This window comes from Podospora pseudocomata (assembly GCF_035222375.1).
Source record: "Podospora pseudocomata strain CBS 415.72m chromosome 1 map unlocalized CBS415.72m_1, whole genome shotgun sequence".
Lineage (NCBI taxonomy): Eukaryota > Fungi > Ascomycota > Sordariomycetes > Sordariales > Podosporaceae > Podospora > Podospora pseudocomata.
This window is the reverse complement of record NW_026946363.1, coordinates 3,214,308-3,240,953: the sequence shown is the minus strand read 5'-3', so window position 1 is coordinate 3,240,953 and position 26,646 is coordinate 3,214,308. Positions and strand designations below refer to the sequence as shown.

At 52.1% G+C, this 26,646-nt stretch overlaps 8 protein-coding genes across 8 annotated transcripts; 4 read left to right on the top strand and 4 right to left on the bottom strand.

The window, feature by feature from the left end:
- Positions 1–1,349: 1,349 nt before the first annotated feature.
- MNN10 (alpha-1,6-mannosyltransferase) lies at positions 1,350–4,922 on the bottom strand. The gene is made up of 4 exons (XM_062885640.1): positions 3,414–4,922; positions 2,816–3,265; positions 2,469–2,757; positions 1,350–2,410 (listed from the first exon to the last, which is right to left on the bottom strand). The coding sequence occupies exons 2-4, from the start codon at positions 3,246–3,248 to the stop codon at positions 1,747–1,749; spliced, it is 1,386 nt and encodes a 461-aa protein (XP_062748625.1). The 5' UTR covers positions 3,249–3,265; positions 3,414–4,922; the 3' UTR covers positions 1,350–1,746.
- A 2,775-nt stretch (positions 4,923–7,697) lies between these two features.
- On the top strand, positions 7,698–10,934 carry QC762_112200 (uncharacterized protein; the record flags this gene model as incomplete). Its single annotated transcript, XM_062885639.1, is given in 2 exon segments — positions 7,698–9,009; positions 9,028–10,934. The coding sequence occupies 2 exon segments, from the start codon at positions 7,698–7,700 to the stop codon at positions 10,932–10,934; spliced, it is 3,219 nt and encodes a 1,072-aa protein (XP_062748624.1).
- A 156-nt stretch (positions 10,935–11,090) lies between these two features.
- QC762_0010950 (uncharacterized protein) lies at positions 11,091–12,734 on the bottom strand. Its single transcript, XM_062882915.1, has 2 exons — positions 12,049–12,734; positions 11,091–11,995 (listed from the first exon to the last, which is right to left on the bottom strand). The coding sequence occupies exons 1-2, from the start codon at positions 12,695–12,697 to the stop codon at positions 11,379–11,381; spliced, it is 1,266 nt and encodes a 421-aa protein (XP_062748623.1). The 5' UTR covers positions 12,698–12,734; the 3' UTR covers positions 11,091–11,378.
- Positions 12,735–12,929: 195 nt separating this feature from the next.
- QC762_0010940 (uncharacterized protein) lies at positions 12,930–13,343 on the bottom strand (the record flags this gene model as incomplete). Its single annotated transcript, XM_062882914.1, has 1 exon — positions 12,930–13,343. The coding sequence occupies one exon, from the start codon at positions 13,341–13,343 to the stop codon at positions 12,930–12,932; it is 414 nt and encodes a 137-aa protein (XP_062748622.1).
- Positions 12,945–15,975, top strand: QC762_112170 (uncharacterized protein; the record flags this gene model as incomplete). Its single annotated transcript, XM_062885638.1, is given in 5 exon segments — positions 12,945–14,215; positions 14,232–15,146; positions 15,238–15,434; positions 15,502–15,834; positions 15,896–15,975. 3 exon segments carry the CDS (start codon positions 15,263–15,265, stop codon positions 15,973–15,975), a joined length of 585 nt encoding a protein of 194 aa, XP_062748621.1. The 5' UTR covers positions 12,945–14,215; positions 14,232–15,146; positions 15,238–15,262.
- Positions 15,976–16,466: 491 nt separating this feature from the next.
- Positions 16,467–17,933, top strand: QC762_112160 (uncharacterized protein; the record flags this gene model as incomplete). Its single annotated transcript, XM_062885637.1, has 2 exons — positions 16,467–16,668; positions 16,728–17,933. The coding sequence occupies 2 exons, from the start codon at positions 16,467–16,469 to the stop codon at positions 17,801–17,803; spliced, it is 1,278 nt and encodes a 425-aa protein (XP_062748620.1). The 3' UTR covers positions 17,804–17,933.
- Positions 16,895–22,022, bottom strand: sin4 (Mediator of RNA polymerase II transcription subunit 16). The gene is made up of 8 exons (XM_062885636.1): positions 20,994–22,022; positions 20,692–20,938; positions 20,197–20,618; positions 19,917–20,142; positions 19,733–19,849; positions 19,557–19,670; positions 17,570–19,497; positions 16,895–17,516 (listed from the first exon to the last, which is right to left on the bottom strand). The coding sequence occupies exons 1-7, from the start codon at positions 21,627–21,629 to the stop codon at positions 18,014–18,016; spliced, it is 3,246 nt and encodes a 1,081-aa protein (XP_062748619.1). The 5' UTR covers positions 21,630–22,022; the 3' UTR covers positions 16,895–17,516; positions 17,570–18,013.
- A 420-nt stretch (positions 22,023–22,442) lies between these two features.
- On the top strand, positions 22,443–26,022 carry QC762_112140 (uncharacterized protein). Its single transcript, XM_062885635.1, has 3 exons — positions 22,443–22,635; positions 22,719–23,595; positions 23,661–26,022. Exons 2-3 carry the CDS (start codon positions 23,208–23,210, stop codon positions 25,202–25,204), a joined length of 1,932 nt encoding a protein of 643 aa, XP_062748618.1. The 5' UTR covers positions 22,443–22,635; positions 22,719–23,207; the 3' UTR covers positions 25,205–26,022.
- Positions 26,023–26,646: the final 624 nt, after the last annotated feature.

Here is a 26,646-nt window from a genome sequence, read left to right as displayed (position 1 = left end):
AGAACATATCCAGGCGAGACAAAACCAGTGCTTGGTTCTTTCCCTTTCCCCCACCACACACTTCCATGAACCCCTTGAATCGGAGAGCGCGGGTAATAGGTGGCAGTACCTGTGAGCAACGAAACGTTGCTTTCCCCCGATAGTATACACAAAGTATCAGATGGGAGGCCGAGAGACGGTCAAGACTCCATCGGCAAAAGTCTTGGAAGATCGCAGCTCCAAAAGCCAGGAACCAGTCATGTGGAAAATTACCATCCAAAGCAAAACCTCTCACTGGGTTTGGTCTGTTTTCCAAGAGTTTGCTCTCTCTGCGCCAGGTTGAAGAAGCCAAAGCCAATCGAGTGGTTCCAGGTCTGGCGCTTGAAATTCAACCAATCACCACTCAGACTCTTGGTCGATGCAGTCCAGTGAAACCACTTACACCATTTGGTTCGTGCGCCTTCCTCATCTGGTCAAACCATCATCCTCACCCACACCACCATCTGCATCTCTTTCAGCCTCACAAGAACCTCAACCTCAGCTCACGTATATCATCCATACCTTTACCTCTCTACCCATCCTCATCACATTCCATCTCTGGCTATTTCTCCGAATCAAAGTCTGTAAAGTTTCATGTTACGTTTCCCTCGCTCTTTACCTTCCTTCCTTGTTTGGCCAGCATTCGAAATCTCATCAACCATCCATTTCAGACAATATATTGCCCTTTTTCTCCCCTCCCCCGGCTCGGCCGAGACTCCAACCCTCATAACATCCAACGTTCCACAAGTCAGGTACAATCACCCTAAAGCAATACCGCCGAACCTCGGTAATGTCTTCACCAATGCATCACTCCCGTCCATCATCATCATCATCATCATCATCAGAGACACACAACGTGCCCCGTCACACAGCATCAAATTTTTTTGACAGCCTGCGTGATCTGATGTTCCACCCCTCTCTCCGCCATACTAGACCTGAGATGAAAGCAGTAACCCGGGGTTCGATCGTCAGCTTTCTGTCGGCCCTCAGCAGATTCCAGCTCTCATCTTTGAAAAATCATTGCTGTTTCCGAGGCTTAAGCCCCCACGTTACAACAACCATGTCTCTCGTGTATGTTATATCCCGTGCCCGGTAGTGGGTAGCAAAGATACTCTCCATGGGTACATATGATGCATCATGTAAAAAAGTCCCTATATCTTGTGTGTATGTGTGTGATGTTATGTACAACCCTATCCAGAACCCTGTACTCCCAACCTGCCCAGACCTCCCCCTCCCTTTTGTCCTCCAACTCTCCCTTGCGCACCCGCCTTTTAATTGTCAATCCATGACAGAAAATACCGTCCGCCCCCCCTCCCCACCAAAGAATCAGATGGCCTCCTCTGTCACAAGCAATACGGCACCGCGTGGGACAGATGAGCTTGCAAAGGAAAAAAATAATGGGTCGAAACACTGTTGCCTGCCACAGCCGCTCAAATGCGAACATCTCCTTCGTAAGAGAGAAAACAAAAAAGTAACATTGAAGAAGAGATGCGTGCCTGTAATCTCCTTTCAAGTGTTGCGACGGCTATGGAAAACAAGGATGATGTGAATATACTAAAAACAGCGCAGAGAAGGGACAAATACCCCTCTTGCTTCTATTGGCCAAAAGATTATGTAACGTCCCTTTGCTCGTCAATAATTCGGCAAGGGACAAATGTAGAAACGGAAGCTCGTAGATCCTGAATATCGTGATCGTGTCTTCGTAGAAAGGCTTCCAAACCAGCCTTCTTAAAGTTTGACCTTTTGGCCCGTGAGTTTGAACCAAATGACAGCCACAAACTCCTCCTTGAAGAGCTCCCAGGGGTTTCGGTTGAGCCAGTAGCTGAGCTCACGGTAATTGTACATTTCTCCCCAGCAGTCGCGGCCCCATTCGCAACCAGCCATGTTGACCAAAAAGTCCCGGTCCTTTTGATCGTAATGGATCCGGGTGTCGTTGCCGTTCTCTGAGCACGCCCCCGGTGGGAAGCTGTTGATCATGCGCTGCGGAAGGAAACCAGTGTGCTTCCGGATCCAGGGCTGAGTAGTGTACAGCTGCTCCAGCGCATCCTGCTCCTTATGCTCCCACTCCATGTGCCTCTGTTCGTATGCCACAGGATCCCACCAGACATCCAGCAACCGGTCAGTCCACGGGCTCCGGCGAACAAAGAAGGAGCCAAGGTTGAATCCAGAGCAGTCCTGGGGCAGGATCAAGTTCACCGAGTTGACGTTGCCATCACCCACGGGGCTTCGCGAATCAGCGTCGAGGTACTCGTCCGTCATCGGGTGTGTGATGTTGAGCGGGTTGTATTCGTTGATGTCGCGGTAGACATGCTTGTGAAGGTTGTCGAAGATGTGGTCCTGGAGTGAATAGCTTGGTTCCATGATGAAGGTGTTCAGATCAAGCCACCAGATCCTAGAATATGCGTTAGCTACCATCGGACGAGTGGACAGGAAGCAGCAACCAGACATACCATTCGGCCTTGGGGTACTTTCTGAGCGCTGTGCGAATGAAATCCACCTTCTCCCAACTCTCGCGCCATTCGTGGGCATACCGTTTCTTGGTGCTCATGTCGACAATCTCCAGATCGTATCCCCATCTGCCCACGTATTTCTTTTTGTTCCTAACCGAGTCTCGCTCAATCGCCCATTCTCGTGCTCCCTTCCACTCCATGACACCGCCACCAACGTTGGCAGCCAATATGATGACAAACTTTTGACCGCCGCCAAGCCATGACGTTCTTCTCCAATGATATACCAAAGCTGGGCGTATTGTTAGCCGCGGCTCGTACGAGCTACCCGTCCCTAGATGTCCACTTACGAGTATTGTAAAATACGATGATGCAAAATAAAAGCATAAGCAAAATGAGTAGCCGTATCTTCATCTTCCGGCCCATGCGTCCCATGAGAGCCCGTAATCTTCCCAGCAACGGTACGTTTTGAGCCGACCATCTACCACGGCCAAGCTTCTCTTTCTCGGAATAGGGCGAGCTGCTGGAGCTGTTGAAACGGGGGAGGCTGCTCGATATCTTGCGCATGTGTTTTGACAGGAAGCTCGAGTTCTGCGTCGCAAAGGAAGGGTACCCGGACCCGCCAGCCTTTTTTAGTCTTGATGATTCCCACATGACAGGCGTTGCGCTGCTCGACCCCGCTGTGTATCCTCTGGTTGGACTCGATCGACCGCTGCCGATGTTGAGACCTGGGCTGGCCCAACCGCCGCCAGGTACGGGAGATGGACTGCGAGACAAGGACATCGGGAAACTGGGTGTGCCTAGAAATCGAAGGAGGAGGGATTAGCTTGTTGCTGTGTGATATACATTCCACACAAGGGTTTGCACAAACACAAAGAGTGCTTGTCACCCGTGGCTGCTGGCGGCCGAAGGGGGAACACGAGGACCAGGGGGATAGTAACCACGTACCTGGAATCGGCGAGAGAGGTCCCTGAGGCTGATGCTGAGGCTGGACGGTCAAATAGGCCGAAGGAGAGCGTCGGTTGTCCAATCGCAGACTACCTGGACTGGGTCCGGCGGCGGATGAGCGTCTTCGGTGATGGGACCGTACCGGTCGGTCGCTGAACGACGACGACGACGCTCCGCCGTTCTGGGAGGACGCCAGTTTGTGGGTTTTTCTTCAACGTCGTACGGGGATGGGGCGCTGGCGATTGGGTGGTTGAATGGGAGGGACGGGAGCCACCTCACCAAGCTTTCGATTTGTGGGGGAGATTTATTCCAGTCTTGATTGCGATTGCAGCTGGTGAAACTCGCAGTTGCAGCCGAATAAACGACGAGGCGTCTGCTGTACCGCCTACCGAAACGGCAGATCCAGTAATGTGGTGGTGCTGTAAGACTGTCGTCTCTCTCGTCACTCCCTCTGGACGCTCTGTGCGCGTCTCGATCCACGCGGGGCGACGCTGCGGGGTTTGGTCGTCGGTGCAGATGAAGGAGTGGGATTGGGATTCATAGGTATGCTTGAGGGGCGGTGGATGTCGAGTTTGTTCGAAATTATCAAACAATTGTTGTTGAGGATTTGGCCAGAGTGGACATTGTGAAGCCAAGACTTTTTCGGCAGCGGTCAGCCAGCTTTTTCCTCCCCCCTTGTTTGTTCGGCAGGGTCCTCGCTCCTTGGCCTGGGGCCCGTGGAGGGCCCTGTTTCTTCAACGCCCTGGGCTGAGGTAAAACCCCAATGCTTGCCAGTCCTGATGAGCCTCTGATTCTGACTGTGAGCACATACACGAGAAACAGCTGGCTTGTTGCCTTCAACTCCATATTTGTTTCCATCCCGTCACTGTCTCTCCGTTTGCAGCGTAGGACGGGATTCTCAGGATTTTCAAGGTCGCAGATGGAAACATGGGACAAATCATTGCCAGAGATCAACCTGTCTGCAACACGCTAAACGTCGGGTAGCGTCCACCTTATCTCTCAGAACCGTTCAATTTCAGGGGGGTTAGAAACCAAGACCCCAACGTTCACAAACGCCATCACCAATTTCTCCATTTCTCCAGAAGTCCTCAAGTCACGACAATCCCCTGGCAAGCTCCAGGTTGCGGGTGACGCGATTCGGGGCCATGTTTACGCGTGTATCCGACGAATTCAGAAGCCGGTTCGGATCAGCGGCAGAACAGCAGTAGACCGGATCCGGACACATGAAAGCTGGGATAGGGAGAGAGGTGACAGATGAGGGTTCGGATTTCCATACCTAATGGCCGTCACTCCATCGTATCCCCTTTTCCTTCAAGTCGTTGTTGAAAAGGTGCCAAGCCTACGTAATCTTACCCACTATCAACTCTCAGCGCCCCAATTGAAAATGGTTCCTCGGTGGCGTTCTGCAGCATCATATCTCAAAAGGCAAAACGGCCGTGATAGTGCTTGCCGGTAAGATACCTAGGTGGGCCGGAAAAGCTCACATCTGAACACTAAGTTGGCTCTTTTACTGGACTCCTTGATGGTCTTCATGTTTGTGAAGATGAGCATTTTCTTGGCACGAGACTTTTGAGTTGTGCTGAGCCGCCGACCAGCATCTGACATCCAAACTTTCGGAAATATTGCAGAGTGCCAAATACCAGGACGCGGAACAATGAAACGTGAGCGACATGATCTTGCCAAGCAAACATTTTCCTGGTTTTGGCCCCCGTGATAGAACATTTGCCGGCGTTTCTAGAAACTGTCTGTTCCGAGTTTGGGGCGATTCCAAGACGGCATGACAATGCTGGCGGGATTGTCGAATGCAAAAGAACATCGTTTCTACCTTGAAACACTGTTTCACTTGGCATCGAGATATCATACTACATCTTCCAGATTGCCTTTCTGGACATATTGACACCTTAGTACAGTCATCACTGTGATAGAAGATGATTCTATCGAGCCACTCGAGTGACTGATTCACTGTCTTGGAGGCTTTGACCTCTCTCTTGGCTCTCTAACCTCTTCACAAGGTACAATCCTCATCGTTAACATGTGTTGGCATGGGTTTTCAGTTTCCCGTGTTAGCCTTCTTTGTCGGGGCATGATCATTGAGGGGGTTGGGCGCCGTTTCCCGTTTTTACGCCGTTCTGACAGTCTACTTGGTGTGGATGGTTGCCATACCGGGCCCAGCGGTTCGTAAGGGCGTGATCGATGGTGAATTCAAGTGCCGGTGGATACGACATCCATATATTCGTCTGACACCATAATTTGATTCAAGTGCCACTGGCGATGAAGCCCTCAACCTGATTGGAGATGTCAGTCCTTGTAACTTATCTCAGTAAGCCATGCATAAAACGCACAACCAGCTCCGATGTCGTGGTTGTTCATCCTATGAAAATTCACTTACGCACAGGCTGCTGTTGGCGTTTTAACATACCCGGTTATTTCGATGGCCGGAAACAGCATCATTTTGGCTGTTGAGAAACATACAGCTAAAGGATGACGAAATATGGAAAGCACGGCAGTCTGGTTTTCATCGGTTTGTTGGCTTCTGGCCCATTACAGTCTCCTAATAGGTAGGATGCTGAAATGTGATAAATGGGGCCTAGTGTGCACGCCGTCGTCTTCAGATCATATCCTACCTACATGTTCATCAGCTCTTGAAGCCAGCCTCTTTCAAAACCAAGATAATGCCCTCCGACGATGCCCCTCAACAAAGCAGCCCATGGAGGCTATTCCACTCGACGGTCTGGTAACAAGCAACCTGTGACTCTCTTAAGATGATGTTAGATATATCTCACATGCCTGACTCATTTTGTCAACAGAGTGCGGAACCTCAACCTGAAGTGGGCATGCGTGGTGGATTTGTTGAAGAGTGCGATTGCTGCTGCTGCGGCAAGGAGTGTGTTTGTTGCTAGATACCTGGAGAAACGAGGTAGTAGAGGTAGTGGAACTTCGCTGGAAACAAGGATGTGGCTATCAAAATATCATGTCATTGATCTATGTTCATTTATGCGTCGTTGAGGTTAATCGATCAAGATATGTTGCAGCCAACACAGATTTAAGTTGCAAGGGACCTTAGTGACGTCTTTCTTGCAGCCCTTGACGGCTTGGCAATAAAGCTTGGCAAGAGCTGGACGCTTGGCGGACTTGGCAGCGCTTGCCTGGAATCTCAGCAGAGAAGCTGCCTGTGGGTTTAGGTGAGAGTACAGACTGGTGTTGCTAGAAATATGGGCCGTGTCTACCTAACGATCAGTCAGTAGACAGCTCGAGAAACCATCAAGCTGTGATGTTTAGATGGTGATTTGTTCAAGGATCTCGAACTTCGCCTGTGTTGTTGTGGGTTTTGAGCGGGACGCACGGGCCACACCCGTATCCCACCCACCTTCCACAGTTCACGAACAGGCGGAAACAAATCCACTGGAAACCAGTCACTATCTTTTCAGCCAGCTTCGGTTTCATCAAATGCCATGACGCGACAGATTTGTTGTTCTGGACTCTTCACTAGCTGTGTGGAGCTTTCAATCTCCATGTTGCGCTGCGAAGCGACACGATGAGCACAATTGGATGGACGGGTCTGAATGCAGCCGCGACTAGGAACCAATCAACATCAAGTTCAAGACCATAGGTATACATGGGCGCTTCGCCGTGGCCAATCCCTCGGCGCGAAGCAACCTCGCAGCGCTTATTCCACACAGTTCTCATGCCCCATCAAATGGGGCATTTCCTTCTGTCCACAGAGAGCGCTCTGCTTAACGACGAGCCCTTTCTCGCAAACATGGGCAGATGCAGTCCGGCCAGAGGCGAGCCACTCAGACATCCGCAAATGGATCCATAAGTCGGATTCCCGGTTAGGTGGTGGTGAAATGGCTGGCGGTGACTGTGTTTGGTTTCTCCTTGCAAATTATTCACTTGCCTCTCTTTTCTATCTGTCGTTCTTCTCGTGGTTTTCTCTCTCCATTGTTCCTATTGTTCTGGCTCCATTGTTCCTGGTGGACTTGCATTGTTGGCTTTCTTTGAAACAGCCACCTGCACCGAGAAATGCCTGTTCTTCCTCAAGGTGCTCCTTTCTTTTCTATTGTCTATTGACTGGAAGGATTCTAATCACCGGGACACAATTCAATCACGTTTCCACTCACCTGTGGCCATATCGAAGTCTTCTACAAAGGTCTTGTTGCCAAATGGCCTGGTTCCATTTCGACTTGCAACAAATTTCCTCTTCCTAATAATATTTCTGACAAGAGCCCATCACACACCAACCATCGCTACATAATCAAGCACAATTTAATCAATACACCCAACATGGACAACATGAACGACTTACGGACCCCTCCCTATCGTCCCAGAAGCCACCTCACTGGCAGGACCAAGGAGGACTGGGAAGAATGGGAGGATGATGAAGTGTTGACTCCCATGACAGCTGCCCCCATGGACGGCCCCTTGGTGGACATCAACACAGACCCATTTCCATCTGGACAGCCAAATCAGACAACAACCGCCTCTTTAGCACCACGCCTGTCCGTACAGAAGGTGAAGAGGTTAAAATCTCGACATAGACAAAAGGCACAAAACGCAAGGGCGGGCATCAAACTGGTCACCGACATGTCCAAGTTCCGTCAACAAAAGCAGCAGCATATCGCCAACCAAATGAAACTGAATTCGGCAAATCGCGAGAGTCGAACAGGGAAATTCGTTGATGCCGCCGCCTTGTTAGCTTTGGAAGGGCAACAGAACGGTGAATCTAGCAGCACTTTCGGCTGGCTGAAACGGAAGCCAACAAAAGGCAAAAGAGTCGATAGGCTAGTTGCTGAGTCTTCGCCGCAAGTTGATCTCTCACCTAGTGCCGGGCCTATTATGATCGGCTTCGAGATGCCTACAGACTCGGATGTAGTCATCAGCCCCCATACAGCTGTGGTCGAGACACCAGTGGACTTGCCCCCCTATTTTCGCCAACCACCAACATCACCGCCATCAAAGCAGCCGGTATCTGCATGGTCACCGGATACCGAGGACGATTTCTCACCTCGGGGTCTCGATGGCATGATCCTTCCACAAACGGCCTATGTCCCAGCCGTTCCATCCATCCCTTCTGGCTACAGAGGTCAGAAATTCTCTCCTATATCTGACCGCGATCGTGTGGATGGCTTTGGGATGAGCAAAGAGGGCAACAACAGACGAGACACGGCAACAACTGCATTTTATGTCAGTGACGATGACAGCGATATGGACACACCCGTGACGCTTTTTGAGGAAGATGGCAGTCCAGTAATCACCAAAAAGTCATACAGCCACACTAACAGGCAGAGGTCAAATACTGGTGGGAGTACGCGATCTCAGGGATGGTGGGATCAAGTCACTTCCCCTTTTGTACCAACCCCAGCAACACCAAGACTCCCGACTGTAGGAGAAGCTGCTGAGCCGAAGATGAATACTGAATGGTGGGAAACGACAAACCAAAAGACGGGGCTCTCGCCTGTTCTCACGAGGTCCAATTTTGGCCAGTCTAGCAGTTCGAAGATTGAGACAATTCCACAGCAACGTCCGCCACGCATCATTGTTCAGGACTTTTCACCAGTTGAGCCCACGCAATCAACTCCAGACCCGCCAGGATCAGCACCAGCACCAGCACCAGCACCAGCACCAGTACCGGCACCTATTACAGGCCCGAGAGCAGCCCCAGATCCAGCTCCAGTGCCGGCACCGGTACCAGCATCAACGGTAGTGTCTCAACCCGAGACCCAAACAGAAAAGTCACGCATCCTGGTTGAGGAATCTCGAACACCTGAGCTCCCGCCTCCCTATTCACCTCCACATAGACAGGAGAATGTTCGTTACCAGGCGGTGCTTCCTCCAGGCCACGCTGTGATCACCATGTTCCCCCCATCACCAGGTCCCGTTCCTGTTGGTTTATCGCAGACAATGACATCCCAAGGCGCCATCGGTCTCCAAAATGTTCCTCTGACACCACCTCTGACACAGATGCGGCTGCCAGACCGGCCGATAGGGTCTTTTCTCCCAGCAAACTATTTGCCCAACTTGGCGGCAGAACGAAAGCGAAGGAGGCACGAAAAAGAAGACTTTGTGGCGAGGAAAGTAGGGCGTGGGTGTTTCCCATGCTGCGGTGCTCTTGGGAAGCCAGGGCCCGAGGGACGGAAGCGGAGACGAGTGTGCTTTGGCATCCTTACTGCCCTCATCTCCATGATTATTTTGGGGGTTGTCCTTGGAGTGGTTCTATCACGGCGCACAGTGGCCGAAGCAAGCATCCCATCACGGTTTCTCAACCTCACCGACTTCCCACCAATGCCCACTGGCATTTCGACAGTGATAGGAACTCAGTCAGACTCAAGCACAGTCTGCATCCAACCGGCAACACTTTGGAGTTGCTCGCTCCCAAAAGAAGAGGCCGATTCCGTGGCCCCTTTCAACGCGGACCAGCCAAGCTTCATCCTTCAAATCCAGTTCGACAACAACACCAGACAGACATGGAACGTCACCGGTCAAGAACCCCCCCGGCCTACCCCCATAGACCTCGGAACCGGAAGACCCCTAGATGAACTCAACCGCACAGTCGGCCGGAACCGCACCACCACCCGCTCCGTCTCCATCCGCAGCAACGGCATCAGCTTCTCAACCATCCTCCGCCGACTCTTCGTCACACCCCGCCAAACCCCCGGCAACCTCATCCTCAAACCCGTCCCCGCCCCCCCCACCTTCCAAGACATGTTCTTCCTAGGCAACACCACCGACGGTGTTGTCTCTGACGACAAAGCCGGCGAGCCCACCCCCTTCTACATCTCCATCCTCCGCTCCGTGAACTCCACCGTCGGCCCCAACCTCCTCACCCGCAGGGGGGGATTTGACGACCATCAAAACCAACCCCGCCAAGCCTCAGGCAACCTTTCCCCTGCCCTCAACATCTCCGACCTCGTCCCCCCACCCATCCTAAACAAAGACGGCACCGCCGCGCCCGCCAACCACCTCCACTTTCCCATTCAGCAACCCCTCCGCCTCTACGACCGCGGCCTACCAACAGAACGATACTCTTTCTACTCGTACTACAACAAAACAATCTACCTCTCCTCCCTCAACGAGCGGCTCCCCCCCTCCATCGACCGCAACGGCGGCTCCCCCATCTCAGAAGCGAAATTTGTCATTACCTGGCTGTCAGTCCGGTATAAAGTCGAGATCTGGACTCGCAAGTCCAACACCACCAAGCTAATCGGCGGGTTTGGCGGTCGGGAGGCGAATGTAAACGGGACACAGCCCGGCACGTTCCCTTACCCGATTACGGTCACGCTTGATACGCACGGGGGTATCCCGGGGAATAAATTTGTTTTTATGCGGGGGGTGGGTGAGAGGGGGAGGGTTGTCACCAGTGAGGCGAAACTGTTCCTCAATCAGATGAACAACACGGGGGATTTGGTCAACCCGGGCGGGTTTTTCAACCCGAGTTTTGGGGGGATGGATGGTGGTACTGGGGGTTGCAGGTGTGAGTACACCAACTTTGTGGGGGTGAATGGCTTGAGGTCTGCGGACTGAGGGGAGGGAGGGAGTTGGTTACAGAAGTTGAAGATAGTAAGAGGGGTTCGAGTGCGGAAGAGAGGGGGTTGGTTTGCATAGGATATTTGAATCACCAACTGGAAAACGGTACATACACATCGCATGAGGTATTTTTTAAAAACATTTGAATAATATTTCCCATACTTATAAGTGGACTGCTTGTCAAGGATGTTATGATACAGCCATTGTGGATGAGAAAGCTCCTGCAAGTGGCCTAAATAGCAAATCTGTCGATAATGTACATGGACCACAGAAACCCCATACCTACAACCCCCATCCATCCTTCACCCATATCTGCCAAGCTACATCGTCTTATGTGAAGCAAATTTCCAGCAAATTTTCGGTTCGCTCATACTTCGTATCATTCCATCCACTGCACCATTCTCATCATCATCAATGTCATCAATCTCCTGGTAGCCACATTCACTCCTTCAAATGCAAAGCCGCATACTTGTCAAACGCCTCAGAGAACATCTTCCAGGTCACTTTCCCGGATATCGTAATGAAAATTCTCTGGACGCCGTTGACTTGTGTCGCCAGTCGACTTCTTGAACCCAACTTCACGTACTCGGGCAGGGAGATGACAAGAGACTCCTGAAGATGCTTTGCGACGTCGGGATTCTTTATCTGGTTGATGAATCTCCAGATGCCTCTTACTTGATCCTGGGGCGGGTTGGTGTCATACCGGCTCCGGAACCGGTGGTAGAGATCCTTGGTGTCCTGGGCATCAGCAGGGACCGTCTTTGGCGGGTTAACGAGGCTGGTTTTGGTTGAAGATGTCCCCAGTGGCATGGCCCTTTTTGGACTGGGTTGTTTCTGGGGAGGCTCTGCGGCCTTCCGTTTGGGCTGCTTTCGAGTGATAACCGCCATGTGGGGCTGACTGTGTTTGCTCACTGTGTTCTGCCTCTGCCCTCTGTCCGGCACGTGGATTTGAATGTCTGTGATGGATGGTGCTGAAGTGGGTGTGGTGTTTGTGTTATCGAGCCTAGGCGGGTTTGTCGGTATGGTAGTATGCTCGGGGTTGGCAGTGGCTCCAGTGACTATAGGAGGTAAGCCCAAGGTCTGATGGAGGTTTGTTCAGGCGTTTTCTCACCATGGGTTTGCTGCAACTGTGTGAACTCTTCATGGCAGGGGAGGCTGAGGATTCTCATCACTTCAGCACGACGAGAGACTAGCTGGTTGAGGAAGCTGACGGCCTCGTCGGGCAATGGTGTTTGAGGCGGTAGTAGAGCAGCAATCTGGCGTCCCAGTGCCGTGAGTTTGTTTTCAGTATCTCGCTCTAGCGCCGTGAGCTTGTTTTCAGTGTTGACCTTGTCTGATCTCATGTCTCGTAGCTCCCCCTGCAGGTATTCGACCATGCCGAGCGCTGATAAGTACTTCTCTTGAACGTCCTTGATATCATCAGATGTGAGAGACCGGAGATGTTCAGTTCTCTCCTCGTGAGATGTAATTTTTTGCGAGAGCTGAGACATGCTCTCCGTCATTTCCTGCCGCAATGATTCGAGGTGGTTTTCAAGGCTGGCTTCAGTAACAGGAGAGCTTGGTTTGGACTGCACAACAGCAACGGACAAAAGCTCATGCTGTGTGCTTGTCTGCTTGATGTGCTCGTTGAGGGACCTTCTGAGGGCATCTACTTCCCGGGACCAATGCTGGGCAGCGAGAAAGGTAGCCCAGCCGGTGGCAACGGATTGTTGAAGCTGGTCTGGACCTGTGTCCTGGGTGGTGTCCTTGGTACACTCCATATTGGGATTGTTGATGGGTGGTCCTATGGTTTGCACCGCACAAAATGTTGCTTGAAATTTTGACATGAGTCTGATATAGGGCATGGCAAAAACTTTTAAAAGGAAGGTGCATCTTTGGTCCCGTCCGAGGCAGTAATCATGGAAGGCGCTCACAACACACCCGACCACTCCCTGTCATTGGAAAGAGCGACTGGTCTTGTTACATCTTCCTATGGAAAGTACCGGTTACCTATTAATCACTGCCGGTATATCTTTTCAGAAAGGTCGTGATATCATCAACCTCCTCTGGCACCTTGATCCAGTGACCTTCCAACTCTGCACCCAAGTACTCCTTCCACTCAACCCGAAATCCTACTTTGGAGAGCACATCTCTGGCCTCACGTCCGAGCTGAACATCAAACATAGCATCATCGGTCCCGTGGCCTAGAAAGATAGGTGTTGACAAGAGAGAGCGGCTTGGTGCCGTGATCCATGCCGATGTCATGCTCTCCACAAAAGCATCCGAATCAGACCTGTCGTCCTGTGAAGCATTTCCTCTCCCAGCAAGAATCTTTTCGATATTCTTGGCGAACGGAAGCCATGTGTTAGTCGCTACCAACCCTCGCAGTCTTCTGTCAAGCCTTGCTTGGCATAACAATGTCCACATGGCGATGGTTCCCCCTTGGCTGATTTCCCCTCAACACCAGCATGTCGGATCGACCTTTCAACAACTCGAGTTCTTCATCCATGACAGATTTGATGTATGATGTGGACTCTCGAATACCGTCAACCTGCAGATCCTGCCCCAATGTTGTCTTTCCCCGGCTTCTCCTCTTTTCCCTCTCCGGTTCACATCACCTTGAACAGCCATCATCACCACCACCAGCTGTTGCGCCCCTCGGCAACATGCTATTCCGAAGTTACAGGCCATCAAGAATATAGACATGATCTCGTTGTCAACTTAGCAGGTCATTCTGTCGATTGGTTCATTGCCTGAGTATAACAACAAATTCTTCCATCTAGATCATGGCTACCCTTCTATTCACCTGAAGCGTGTCTGCGCCCGGTCAACATGACCCTCGACGCTTTCAGCTTTTTCGCACACACGCCCCCGCCAATCCGAGTCGCCAGTTCAGCAACATGAATGTCAGCCGATCAGCATACTCTGTGCCGAGGCGTCGTCGCTCTTCCCAGAGAGTTGGCCCCGTCATATTGCCCTGTTAACACCAAACATCTTGACAACATGTCAGCCCTGAAGACGGCTCCTGTCACCGCCCCATCTTCGACTTCAATACGATTCCACACGTGTCTTGGGCAGGACTCTAAAAGGCCCCGATTGCGATAGGCGCATCGTTTCTTCAGCCAACGACAGGCTAGCAGTTAGTCCTGGGCATGACAGTTAAACTGCTTCAGTCCGCTCTACGTGTTGGCGTACCCTAGAGTGTGTCCATATTGGACCCGTTGACACGGTGACTTCTTGCGTTGTCCTAGGCATGACTTTGAAACTGCCATTTGCGTGTTCCTCCGTCAGCTCGACTGCTTTTGGCTTCGACTGCTTTCGACATCGACTGCTTTCGACTGATGTTGAGAAGTAAGTCCTGGGCATGACCTTTTAAAAGGCCCCGTCGGCGTGGCCCCAGCAGAGATTGCTCTTCACGCTCTGTAGGGATTGGTATTCATCCCGCCGTCAGTCTTGCCTTGGGCCCTTGCGTCACAGGGTACATCGAGGTTATATTTCACGGCATTCAAATCGATGTTAAGTCCGCCAGCAGTTTCAACAGACCATATGCGTTGGCTGTGAGGACGGTTATCGAGAGGGTATATTATTGCAATGACTGCGCGTGCTCAGGCATGCGTGTTCGGGAGTAACTAGGTTGATAACTGACGTCGCGTCTGTACTGAAGATCACCTACTTCACTCCAGTACCCTTTTGAGGCTGGAATCTTTTCTGAAGGAGACAAGCGCGATGGTAAGGGCAATGCGCCGGTGTCTTTTCCCGCCACAGGCTAAGTTCAAGGCGGGGGAACAACTCGTGCAGAAGCTACTTTGCTCCGGAGCCAGCATCTCGGACTCGGCCGAGGAAGATTCACTTGGATATGTTCGTTCCCGCTCTTGTTCGACTATCCCACACTCTCTCTAGGGCAAGGGCCAAGAGGTGGCTTGGGCTGGGCTGGTCGCGTCTCCCAGCGGGCAACGCGCTACATGTCATTCTTGTCCGCAAAGCCCGTGCCCTTCTCGCACTTCGCGCCGTCTCACACACCATATGCATACCGGCAACCGGGAGTTTTGGGTTGTGGATTTGTGTTCAAGGTTTTTATAGAACACTCTCAATAACAAACCCGCCATTTTCTCCCATTTTAGCTCCTTTGTGCATTGCTCGTGATCTGTAGACAATTTGTGACTGGTCCTAAAGAAAGTGAAGGATCCCGCTGTTGACGGTGTCCAGTCTGGCAAGTTATCAAGTTGACAGGTTAGTTGAATTAATACGTCATCGTGTTTCTCAGCTGGCCAGCTTTCCCAATTACAGTTTCTCAACCAGAATCATCAACCAAAACCAACAGTTATCCACGCCCATACATCTCAACAATGCCATCGTCCGCCACCGTCACACTCTTCCAAACACTCGACGTCGAGTCTCTCGACTCTGGCAATCAACTTCCGGGAGATGCTGTGGCCAAAGTAAAGTCCCAGCCTGATTTTCAACAAGGTTTCTTTGGCCAAAAGCTCGAGGATCCAAAGACCTGGGTGCTGGCAACTGGTCTGTTCGCCCCCATTTTTCTCGGTATCATGTTTCCAAGTCACGAGTACTGACAACGCATATGCAGAATGGTCATCCGCCTCTGCAGCAAAGCAGTGCATCACCAACATCAAGGATCATGTCAGGGCTCAAGAGACATTTGTTTATCAGTTTGACACGGCTGTGTTGAAGGCGCCATGCACTGAGGTGTTTACTGCTTTTGAGACGGAGGAGGGGTTTGAGGAGCAGGTTGGGCGGTTTGTCAGTGCTGTTGAGGGGGATAAGCTGGAGGGGTATAAGGGTGCGGATTATGGGGCGGAGGTGAAGGTTGATGGGGATGGGGCTGGGGAGAAGAGTGTGAGAATGGTTATTGGGTGGGTCAGTAAGGAGGCGCATGTTGAGGCTAAGGGGAAGCCGGGAGGTGAGTGTCGTGATGATGTCATTGTTGATGGTGGCTATGGTGGCTAATATGTGTGGTGTAGCTATTCAGCAGAATATTGGGGAGTTGAGAGCGAAGAGGAAAAGGGTGGATTTGTTCCATGTTAACTTTAAGGAGCTGTGATGCGGTGGGATTTGGTTCACGGAATGGATTTGAGTTGTCTTTGGCATCTGGCAAATAGCCTTGAATTGCACTTTCACCAGCATTTCCCTTATGAGAATATGAATCTACCACCACACATCGCCCATCTCCCATGTGTCCAGGAGGCATGTAGTCAAGAGCGGGGAGCTGGGGAAGCGGGGGAGGGGCAGCCAACTCCACCATCTTGATCACCCCACACATCCGGGTTATCGTCCGTCTTTCTCTAATTCATTCCGCCATTGGCGATGTCTGGTACGCCGAGGTGGCTGCAGGGATCGGGAGATAGTTTTACCTCATTCCCCGGCATCAATTCAACCACCGGCTGGGCCTTTCCGTGTCTAGACCTACATGCCTAGTGACAGAATTTCAACTTCTTATTCTATTCTCACTTCACCTCATCACTCACTTCAGTCTTTGTTGTCATTGTGACAATCTAGTAATCTTAGGTGCGAGCACTACACCAGACAGTCAAAATGGCAGACCAACCAGACATCGAGACATACCATAAGCACCTCCCTGACTTGTCCATCCCCCGCTTCACTGAGATGCAAAAGCAGGATGCCCATGAATACGCCAAAGCATTCATTGAAGGGGGGAACCCCCCATGGCTTCATGGCCTCTACCTTCACTGGCTGAAGCTCTACCAGGAGCCTTTCAAGGGCGTAACCAGCGATGGTCTGTTTCATAACCCCTTTACGCTCATTCAGAGCCGTCCATTCTAACCCGCTTCCCAGGAAACGTAAAACCAAACCTATTCCACCTCTCCCCAGAAGAAATCCCCATCTCCTCCATAGTCACCGCCACCACCAACCTCCTCTCCCTGTTGTCCCCTTCCCAACTCAAATCCACCCTCTACCACATCGACTCCCCCGAATGGCGCACCTGGTCCAACCCCGAATTTCTCCTCTCCAACAAAGGCATCCGCCTCGACGAGCTCACCCCCCTAATCCGGGATGCCGTCCTCTCAGTCCTCCAATCCTCCCTCTCCCCCGAGGGCTACCACAAAGCCCTCTCGGCCATGCGCATCAACCACTTCCTCGGCGAGCTCGTCTCCGCCCCGAAGATCTGCAACGAGCACTCCTACAACTTTGTCCTCTTCGGCTCCCCCTCCACCACAACACCCTGGGGCTACTCCTTCTACGGCCACCACCTCTGCCTCAACCTCTTCTTCTACAAAGACCAAGTGGTGATAAGCCCGTGGTTCACAGGCGCAGAGCCAAACATGATTGACTCGGGCCCCTACAAAGGAACCCAAATCCTGCAGCGGGAGGAGAAGTTGGGGTTGCAGCTGATGCAGTCTTTACCAGCTGAGAAACAAACACTCGCGCAGGTGTATAAGAATTTAAAAGATGACGCCATGCCAAAGGGGAGGTGGAACCACGACGACCAACGCCACCTTTGCGGTGCCTATCGGGACAATAGGGTTGTTCCCTATGAGGGGGTGTTAGTCTCGGAGATGACCCAGTCCCAACAGGATCTCGTTGCGGAGATCTTGGACGAATACCTCCTCTACCTCCCCTCCACTGCGAGGAAGATCAGACTTGAGCAGCTGAGGGAGTGGTTTCACGAGACGTACTTTTGTTGGATTGGCGGGTTTGGGGATCACGATGCGTTTTACTACCGGGTTCAGAGCCCCGTGATTTTGGTCGAGTTTGATCACCACTCGGGGGTTTTCTTGACGAATAAGGAGCCGGCAAAGTTTCATATTCATACGCTGCTTAGGACGCCGAATGGGGGGGATTATGGGATGGCGTTGAGGGGGTTGGTGAAGGAGGGGGTGGTGGAGCAGAGGTATCTTTGGGAACCGTAGGACAAAAAGGCAAAGCAAATATAGGGGTTGGTTATGGTGAAAAAAGAAAAGAAGTGATTTCAACTCATTGGAACTGGCTTGTGTATAGACGAAATGAAACGGTCATGCTCAGGTTGGCAGCCATACGTCAGTTTTCGTATCCCCAACGAACGGACAATTTGACCGTGAGCTTGTGAACGATCTATCCAAGCGCATAAACTTCCATCTCTTCTACCCCAAAGCCCCCTTCGCAACCAGCGCCCAAGCCCCTCCACAACAGCACTTCCGCTGCTGCGCCAGCACATATGTAAACCCAGGCCGCTGGTTCATAATGTCCTCCATAACCGAAGCACACCTCACACACCGCCTCCACCGAATAGCATGCCCACCTCCCGCCCCTCCCGCTCCCTCATCCCTCGGGCTGTGAACCTGCGTCATGGCAACAGCAGCACCCCCATTCGCCCCATTGCCAGCACCGGCAGAACCACCACCACCACCCCCTGCCAACCCCAACGTCAACGAAGGCGTGCCCCCCAGTTTCACACCTGCCGCACCCCCCACACCAGCCTCAGTCTTGACATTCTCCCCACCACCACCCTTCCTCTGAGCCCCATTCGTCACAGCAGCAGGAGGGAAAGACTGCGTGTTTTGCTGCTGCTGCCCAGCAACCAACTCCACCCTCTTAAAAACATCCACATACTTCCCCGCCTTCTTCCTCGCCCTCAACGTCTTCGCATCATCATTGACTTCAAGCAGGTCATAATTGGCAAAATACAGCTTCGCGGGGTCCGTCAATGCCTTAAACGTCGTCAGCGTGCTCGTAAAAAGGCGAGCGAGCACCTCGCGGAAGATATTAGGCGGGTTAGCCCCCGACAGCATCTCCAGCTCCCACCGGTTCTGCGCCGACTTTACAAAAAGCTCCACCCGCTGCTGGGCCTGCTGCTGCTGCTGCTCCGTGGCCCCGGGCTGGGTCTGGTCCTTGGACTTGGCCATCGCCGTGAGCGTTCTTTGATAGGCAGTGGAAATGTCCCTGCCGAGGGTGCTCAAGAGGCGTTCAAAATCCTGGGGTTTAACCGGGCTGCTGGAGCTGGTGCGGTACATCCTCTGATAGGCATGGTGAAGAGCAGCCCCTGTCTCAGTCACGCTGTGAGTCTTGTAGTACGTGAGCGCGCGGCTGCTGATTTCCTCCAAGCCCGCGACCCGACGGCAGGCAACCTGGAGCAAGCTGCGTGTTGATGAGCAGAGGAGAAGATAGACCGAGACGTCGTTGCGGGTGTGGAGGTAGCTCGCCAGTTCCTGGAATCGTCTCTGGTCGGAAAGGAGCGCCATGAACTCGGGGTCGTCGAGCAGGTTGAAGAGCGAGTCGATGAGCCACGAGAACAAGCTGACGGCCCATTCTGCGCATCCGACAAGGGTCTCGACCACCTCTGATTCATCGAGCGGGTTCAGTACCCCGTTGGACTTTTGTGGGCTGTGGTTCGCAAGCACAATGAGAACAATGATGTTTCTCAGGTTGAGGGCGACCGAGGCGAACTTTCCGTGGAAAGACCTGGCTTCAAAGTTCCCATTGAAGCCAAAGTGGTTCAGAAGGCTCAGACAGGACTGCAGCTGGTTGTTCCGGATGAGCGTGTCGACAAGCTGCTGCTGTTCTTCCGAGTAGTCGACCACAGTCCGAAGCAGAGTTATGATTTCCTTAAACAAGGCATTTGTGAACTCTGAAATGGAACTTTTGTTAGATCCAGGCGTGACCAACCCTTCCAGGGGGTAAACTTACTCGGATGCTGGGTCAAGGGACGGACAACCGCCAGGATGTCATCAAAGGTCATTTGCTGTTGCCAGGCAAAAGAGATGGGCATTGTGAGAGATGCCAGAACAGCCCTTGCTTGGACTAGATCACAGATTTAGTTGGGGGTCTCTCACATGGGCCGAAGGAAGCATCACCACACTAACCGTCTTGAAGGGAACCTAAATCACCCATTGTATAATGGAGTTTTCTCAGCTTCAATGTGTTATCCTCACACACTTGGACGAATGCAAAGTTGCTCGGAGAGAAAGCGACCTGAAGACCTGAACAGTGGGGAAATTAGTCACCATGGAGCTAGTACCTGCAAACACACTAGTATGGAGGACTTACAGGGCGTCGGATCGTCAAACTGGAACCCAACCTGGTGAGGGCTGTTGATGTTCTCGGTGTTGTGCTCGTTGTAAAGTTCAGCCATGGTGAACCTGTCACGGTACTGAACGGTGCCGTCGCTAAAGGTGAAGCAAACGACTCTTCCCAGCTGTATGGTGGTCGTTTGCATCGAGATGACCACTTTGGGGATTGTGACTGGCTCCAGCTTCCGCAACCTAGTCATGGTCTGATTTACCCATTAGCTGCGTCTTTCCTATCATCTAAGTTCATAGAAACTTACCGGGGGGACAGCCCCAGCACCGTTCCGGGGACCCAGCTGCTCAAACGCGGGATGTGGTGCTTGGGCTTGATCGTTCAGAACCTCCCAGCGATCGATGATGCTCTGGGTTTCCTGATCGTAGGGCGAGGTTTCGTTTGGCAGATATGATCTTACCGTGACAACAACTGCTGGGGCGAAGGTTGGAGGGTTACTGGTCTCCATGAAAGACGGGAGTACTAGGAGGTGAGAGAGCTGTGCCATGGAAAAGTCTAGAGTCGACTCGCTCGGGCCATGTTGTAGCCAACTGGTGGTGGCTACATGCACCTCTTTCATCGATGGTCTTAACTGTATACTGCCTGGGTGCACCTGCTTATCACTTGGGGGATTCCCCCAGTTCACACCAACACGCACTACCCTCAGCTGCTTCGACGCCGTAGCGAGAGCTATGAGAAGGGTGTTTGCTGACCAAAAAGATTAGTTCTGCTGCAACACATTTCGAGTCTGGCGGGGTCTTACGTTTATCACAGCAGAAAGAGGCGTGCGTGATGAGATCATCGGCGGCCGTCACACTTTCGAGCTCGAGAGCCGTTTCCTCATGCCGGCTGCTAATTTGATAGAACAGCCTCAGAAGACCATTTGTGGTAACACACACCAGCGCGCTCCTTCCAGGGTGAGGATGTGACGGCCCAAAAGCCGGCTGAGCCATGTGGTTGTATTTGTATTCGGACCCTGCCCAGTGTGCACCACTGCATTGGGTGAGAAACTACCGAGTGTAAGCAAGACTGCCAAACATGTGGTCCTGAAAGAGAACGGCATACCCCTCGGCTCTGGCTTGCTGCGTTACCGATTGGTAACCAGTGACAACCGACGACGCTGTGGAGGTCGTCCACAGGATCGGAATCCCATTTTCTCATAGGATAGGGTCTGTTGATCTGCAGTGGGAAGAAGAGAATGCTGATGCGGCCGAGAGCATCAATGACGGCCAAGTCAGCCATATGCGTGGTAGGGGACCAGGCGACGTGGACTATGGGGGCGCCGGCAGAAGGCAGCGAGATGAACGAGGGCGGACCATGAACCAGTGAAATGGTGGCAGAAGAGCTTGGGTCATTCATATCCCATTCACCGTTCTCGGGATTGCAACGCATGTAGCGAATGTCAACCGACATGCCATCTTTGGAGACGCAGGCTATGTTCCCCAAGCGGCCCCAAGCGATTCCCTGACAGCAACCACGGGCTCGGAGTTGGTCCAGCCGCTGCTGAAGCTGCTTACTTGGAGGAGGGCGAGAGGTCAGGGGCAGGGTACCCAGAGCATTGTCCATAACAGAATCTCCGAAGAGGTCGACATCATCGAGAGCCATGGCACCGTCCATGCCTTGAATGCTCTGCATCACCTGGATTCCAGAGTCGATGCTCATGGAATCCCCGCCCAGGAGGGACATGTCATGGGCACTCATGATGTGGGCCGCCGCCCTCGGCTTGTTGGGAAAGCTTCAAACTCAACGCCGCCGACCGTTTTGGTGGGTTACCTTGGCAAGTCTGTTCTGATACGATAATGAGCTTTGGGTTCACGTGTGCTTGAGAGTGTTTCAGACTATGGAATTACCGTGAAAAAAAAGTTGCTGCTGTATTTATGTTGAAGGTCCCACTTGCTAGGTGTGTATGAAGTGAGGCAGCAGTGACTGAAATGGTATTGGCGCGATGATGGACTTCAGTATCTATGATGGAGCTTATGGAACACTGATGGAAGTTGATGATGGATGCTGATGATCGTCTTGTTCTACGCGGCTGAAAGATGAAGATGGCTTCTCATAGATACTTACTGAATGGTGTGTTGTGGCGGCTTGCAGCATGTACTGCGTACACCTCGTAGAGCCACTGAGAACGCACCCGGAGTGAAGTGAATGGCACCTGGCAGGCTGAAGGGAACAAAGCCACACGTTGTGGCTACCAGCCCACCGCCCCTTGCAAGTGCTGCATGCCAAGCTGCCTGGTTTCCGAGCAACGCTAGGTCGCCCACCCAGCTAAGGTACGTACCTTTGTACCCACGCAGCACACGCACGTCATCTTGCTTCTGGGAGTCAGGATCAGCTATCCTCACATTTTGTCCTATTTGACATTGCTGAATCTCTAAAGGCTTTTCGGGTAGTCACAGCTCGGAAAACTACCTGCCCGCCCTGGATGTATGGATAAGGAGAGCAAGATCGCCAGAAGATGATGGGTTGGCCCAACCAAGCATCAAAGTGCTGGTGACCTTCTTACCTGAGAAATTTGGTTCTTAAACATCCTGAGCCTCGCACGGGCCACTTCAGTGCCCAAAGCCATAGCCCGAGCCATCGTGGGCACGTCCACAAAAGTGTCGAGGTGAAAGGCCATAGTTGAAGGGCCTTGGTTGGGCCTAAATAACCACAACTGCTCCAAGAGTCCTTTCTCTCTTCTCGTCCATAATACGAGATACCTAAGGTTGGCATCCGATATCTAAGACATCCCTGGACCTACATACATGTGGATGGATACCTGTAACCGTTGCCCCGATGAACGCACAGTGGATCGTAGGTGCCAGGGGAGCGGTATTTTCTGGGGCTTTTGCTTGACTGTCACGGCCTGCATCTGCCGCCAATCGCAAACTCGCATCCTCCCCTTTCTGCGCTTTCTGCGCCCCGGCAAAGAACGAACGTCAACCTCGAACAATGCCCAGCCGTGGGTAATTCCAAGCCTCAGGCACTCAACCACCCTCATTTTGTCCCATTTCACCCAACGACGCGTGAACCACGGCCCACCGAGCGCGCCTTTTCACCTATTGTCCACGCGACCTGCTATTATCCGCCCAACCCTGGGGGAAAACCTTTTTCTACACACTGTGGGCTTTGGCATCTCGTCATGATATAACCAACACTTGGCCAACACCGACCGCCCTCCGCTCGTCTTGCTCCTCTCACACCGAGGGTCCTGCGAAACCCACAAACTCTGCTCCAGCCACACCATTGACAGACTATTGTGTTTTCTTCGCTCTGACGCCAACTTAGACCGCCACCATGGCGTTTTCCAGACGCTCAACAGCGTCCCCTCCATCGTCACCTCTCTCGGTCCTTTCACAGTCTCCCTCGCCCCCTTCACCCGCCATGGATGTTTCCAATCGATACCCATCACCGAGTGCTAGCGCAACTACCTCGGGCAGCGCAACTCCACGGAAGTCATACGACATGCCAGATTTTTCGGGAGAGATCCAGGTGCGGACAGACGGTCCCCCACCAACCAAGCGCCGTCGCGTCGCAGCCCCACGGCCCCGCACAACCGAGTATGTCGACCTGGAGAATTATGACAATGAGGACCAAGAGAATCTTCAGAGGCTGTTGACAGCCCTGAGAAAGAAGAAGAAGATTGTGGTGATTGCGGGCGCTGGAATATCTGTTTCTGCAGGCAGTAGGTTAACCCTTCATCCACCCAACATCTGTACCCCTTAATGCTGACTGAGATGTGACCCCCAGTTCCCGACTTTCGTTCATCGACAGGACTCTTCACGACACTGCGCGGCCAACACAAGCTCAAGGCGTCTGGGAAGCACCTTTTTGATGCCTCCGTCTACAAACACGACTCCTCCACCACCTCCTTCCACGACATGGTCCGCGAATTGTCGCAGATGGCATCTGAAGCCAAGCCAACGCCGTTCCACCACATGCTGGCATCCATTGCCTCAGAGGGCCGGCTCATGCGCTTGTACACTCAGAATATCGATAGTTTAGATACTCAGATGCCACCGCTCGCGACGAATGTGCCCCTGAACAGCAAAGGCCCATGGCCAACGACGATTCAACTCCATGGCGGCTTGGAGAAAATGGTGTGCACAAAATGCAACCACTTGGAGACCTTCAACCCGTCGCTGTTTCAGGGCCCGGAGCCCCCACTCTGCGAGAAGTGCAAGGAGCAGGACGAAGTACGAACCGCTTTTGCGGGGAAGCGAAGTCACGGCATCGGCAAGTTACGCCCACGGATTGTGCTATACAACGAATACAACCCCGACGAGGATGCGATCGGGATGGTTTCAAAGGCAGATCTACGGAGAGTTCCGGACGCTGTTGTTGTGGTGGGGACTACGCTCAAAATCCCTGGCGTGCGAAGACTCGTCAAGGAGCTATGCCAGCTGACCCGGAGCAAGAGAGACGGCCTTACTGCCTGGATCAATCTTGACCCGGAGCCACAGGGCGTCGAATTCAAGGATTGCTGGGATCTGGTCATCAAAGCGAAGTGTGACGACGTCGCGGAATTGGTCAACTTGCCACGTTGGGATCAGCAAGATATAGGAGATCGGGAATCCTACATGGTCACTGGGGATGAGCTGAAGGAGAAGCGCTACGTCGCCAACCTAGAGCGCAATAGAATCGACATCCTACTTGAGCGCAAGCGGAAAAGGACAGAAGACGATGACGATGGGTTCGAGTCATCGCAGTCTTCGCAACCATCTCAATCTTCGCGGTCCTCGCAGGAAGTACAGACTCCCGGCAACCGCAAGTCGAAACTTGCCGAGCAAGGCGGTATGCCGACGCCGATTGCCAGTCCCAAGCTTCGCAACGCCCTCCTTCCAGCGCCCAGGCCGAGGGGCAGACCCCCTAAACAGAGCACGCTCAGCTTTAGCACCACCAAAGCGGCCGAGCCCGCGCCTGCGACGCAAAAGGCCGCCCCCAAGAGAAAGCCGGGGCAACCGAAGAAGGCAGCCCCCAAGCCCAAGAACAGGATCAACCAGACATTCAAAGCTACCAAAGCGGTGCCAATCAGGGAAATAAAGACCCCTAAGAAGCAGTTTTTGGACCCCGATTCATCCGACCTGTCCTCCCCGCCAGACGACTCACCTGCCGGTCTCCCATCATTGCGGCCCAAGGATCAAGTTCGACGGCCAGAACCGCTTGTACTCCCAGCTGCTGGGCTTACATCTAGTCCACCGACCACGCCTACCAGCCAAGAGTTTGTCGCTTCCGCTATGAAGACGATCTCCCCTGGTAGCAAGCCGAGGAGTATGGGCCATCTCATTGATTGACTGGCCTCGGTGGTGGGGGTTGTTGTTCAGTTTCTCCCTTGAGCAAATCACTTGGTTTCTATTGGCGCTTTTTCCCGACAACTCACGGCATTCTTTTGTTTATAAGCAACAAACCGGTTGGCTTTGTGTTTTCCGATCCCATCATGGCCCGGCGTCGCATCATTCCCATTGCACAAGATGGAGTTTCTGTTTCACATTCGACATGAGAGAGGGAAAAAATAAACTGGAAGCTGGTCGGTTTATTAATTGTCCGGGTGGCCTTTTTTCTTTTATCAGGCATTGGCGGTATTATTGAGGCAGCGTACTGTCAACTGGGAGGTCAAGCCAGCAGGGTCTCGTCTTTCCAGGGGAGGATAGAACACAAGCTCCGTGGATTTCTTATCGGTGTTGGGGAGCAAACAACGGGGTACATGAAAATTTCGATTACACACGTCCTTCGCATTCCATTGTCGCATTTACACATATAGTACATACCCCCGAACTTGGTACATACCGTTTTTATTCACCTTTCTCCGCAAGAGGGAGAGAGAGATCATCACATATATGGGAGCGGAACAGGGAAGAAGAAGTCAAGTCTGGTGTTTATGGAATTTGAGGGGATAGGAACAAGAAGAAGCAGTGGTTCAGTCGCCCTTTATTTGTCTTATGGGGTCCATTACTCGGGAGACTTGGAGTTTATTAGATTCAGCCTTTTTCACCTTTTTGGAAGGAGAACAAATTATTACTGGTTTTTTATCACTTACTGTTACGATTACAAGGGGAGATAATGAATAAAACCGTCAGTGTGGTATCATCACTTGATCCTGTTGCAAGCGAGGGACGACGACGGCAGCGTCGAAATAATTCACGTGACTTGTTGTTGACGGCGACAGCGTCATTATCAGCCGCCGCCAACACAGCATAGATAGTCAGATATTAATTGTTTTACCATCTTCTCATTATATCTAACAATAATTCTCTCTGTTTTCGAGACTTTGTATCTATCTCTTCTCATCTCACATCTCCAGCTATACTCTAAATGACATCCATAGCTCCCTCTCATCTCATCTCACGTCTGTATACTTATCATGATCTTTTGCACCACACCGCACACACTCACTCACACACACCAAACACCAACCAACCAACCCATCTTTTCGTTCATCTCCCCATGACAAAAAAAAAGTAAATAAATGACCTCCCCCCAGAAAATATAGAGTCTCAAAGCGAATACAAGCCCTGCCACCACCACCCAGACAGTAGACAAGATAGACAGAGAGACAACAATAAGAATACTAGGTAGGTAGGTAGGCAGGTACCCTTGAAACTCTCAAGTTACCTCTCTCCCTCACCCCGTCATATGTTCATCCTGCAAGACAAGATAAACAAAAACAATTCACACACACAACACGCTCTAAGTGCCCACAAAAAGACAACGAAAAAAAAATTTACAGATAGAAGCA

What these genes read in the sequence shown, in the direction of transcription:
- sin4 (XM_062885636.1), bottom strand. Translation starts at nt 21,629, where the DNA reads ATGAGTGCCCATGACATGTCCCTCCTGGGCGGGGATTCCATGAGCATC. An exon ending in CAGCAAGCCAGAGCCGAGGG is followed by an intron (nt 20,939 to 20,993) that starts GTATGCCGTTCT and finishes TACACTCGGTAG; the next exon opens with TTTCTCACCCAATGCAGTGG. An exon ending in CTCTTTCTGCTGTGATAAAC is followed by an intron (nt 20,619 to 20,691) that starts GTAAGACCCCGC and finishes CCCTTCTCATAG; the next exon opens with CTCTCGCTACGGCGTCGAAG.
- MNN10 (XM_062885640.1), bottom strand. Translation starts at nt 3,248, where the DNA reads ATGTCCTTGTCTCGCAGTCCATCTCCCGTACCTGGCGGCGGTTGGGCC. An exon ending in CATCGTATTTTACAATACTC is followed by an intron (nt 2,758 to 2,815) that starts GTAAGTGGACAT and finishes CAATACGCCCAG; the next exon opens with CTTTGGTATATCATTGGAGA. An exon ending in AAGTACCCCAAGGCCGAATG is followed by an intron (nt 2,411 to 2,468) that starts GTATGTCTGGTT and finishes CGCATATTCTAG; the next exon opens with GATCTGGTGGCTTGATCTGA.
- QC762_0010950 (XM_062882915.1), bottom strand. Translation starts at nt 12,697, where the DNA reads ATGGAGTGTACCAAGGACACCACCCAGGACACAGGTCCAGACCAGCTT. An exon ending in ACAGTTGCAGCAAACCCATG is followed by an intron (nt 11,996 to 12,048) that starts GTGAGAAAACGC and finishes TACCTCCTATAG; the next exon opens with TCACTGGAGCCACTGCCAAC.
- QC762_112140 (XM_062885635.1), top strand. Translation starts at nt 23,208, where the DNA reads ATGGCGTTTTCCAGACGCTCAACAGCGTCCCCTCCATCGTCACCTCTC. An exon ending in AATATCTGTTTCTGCAGGCA is followed by an intron (nt 23,596 to 23,660) that starts GTAGGTTAACCC and finishes TGTGACCCCCAG; the next exon opens with TTCCCGACTTTCGTTCATCG.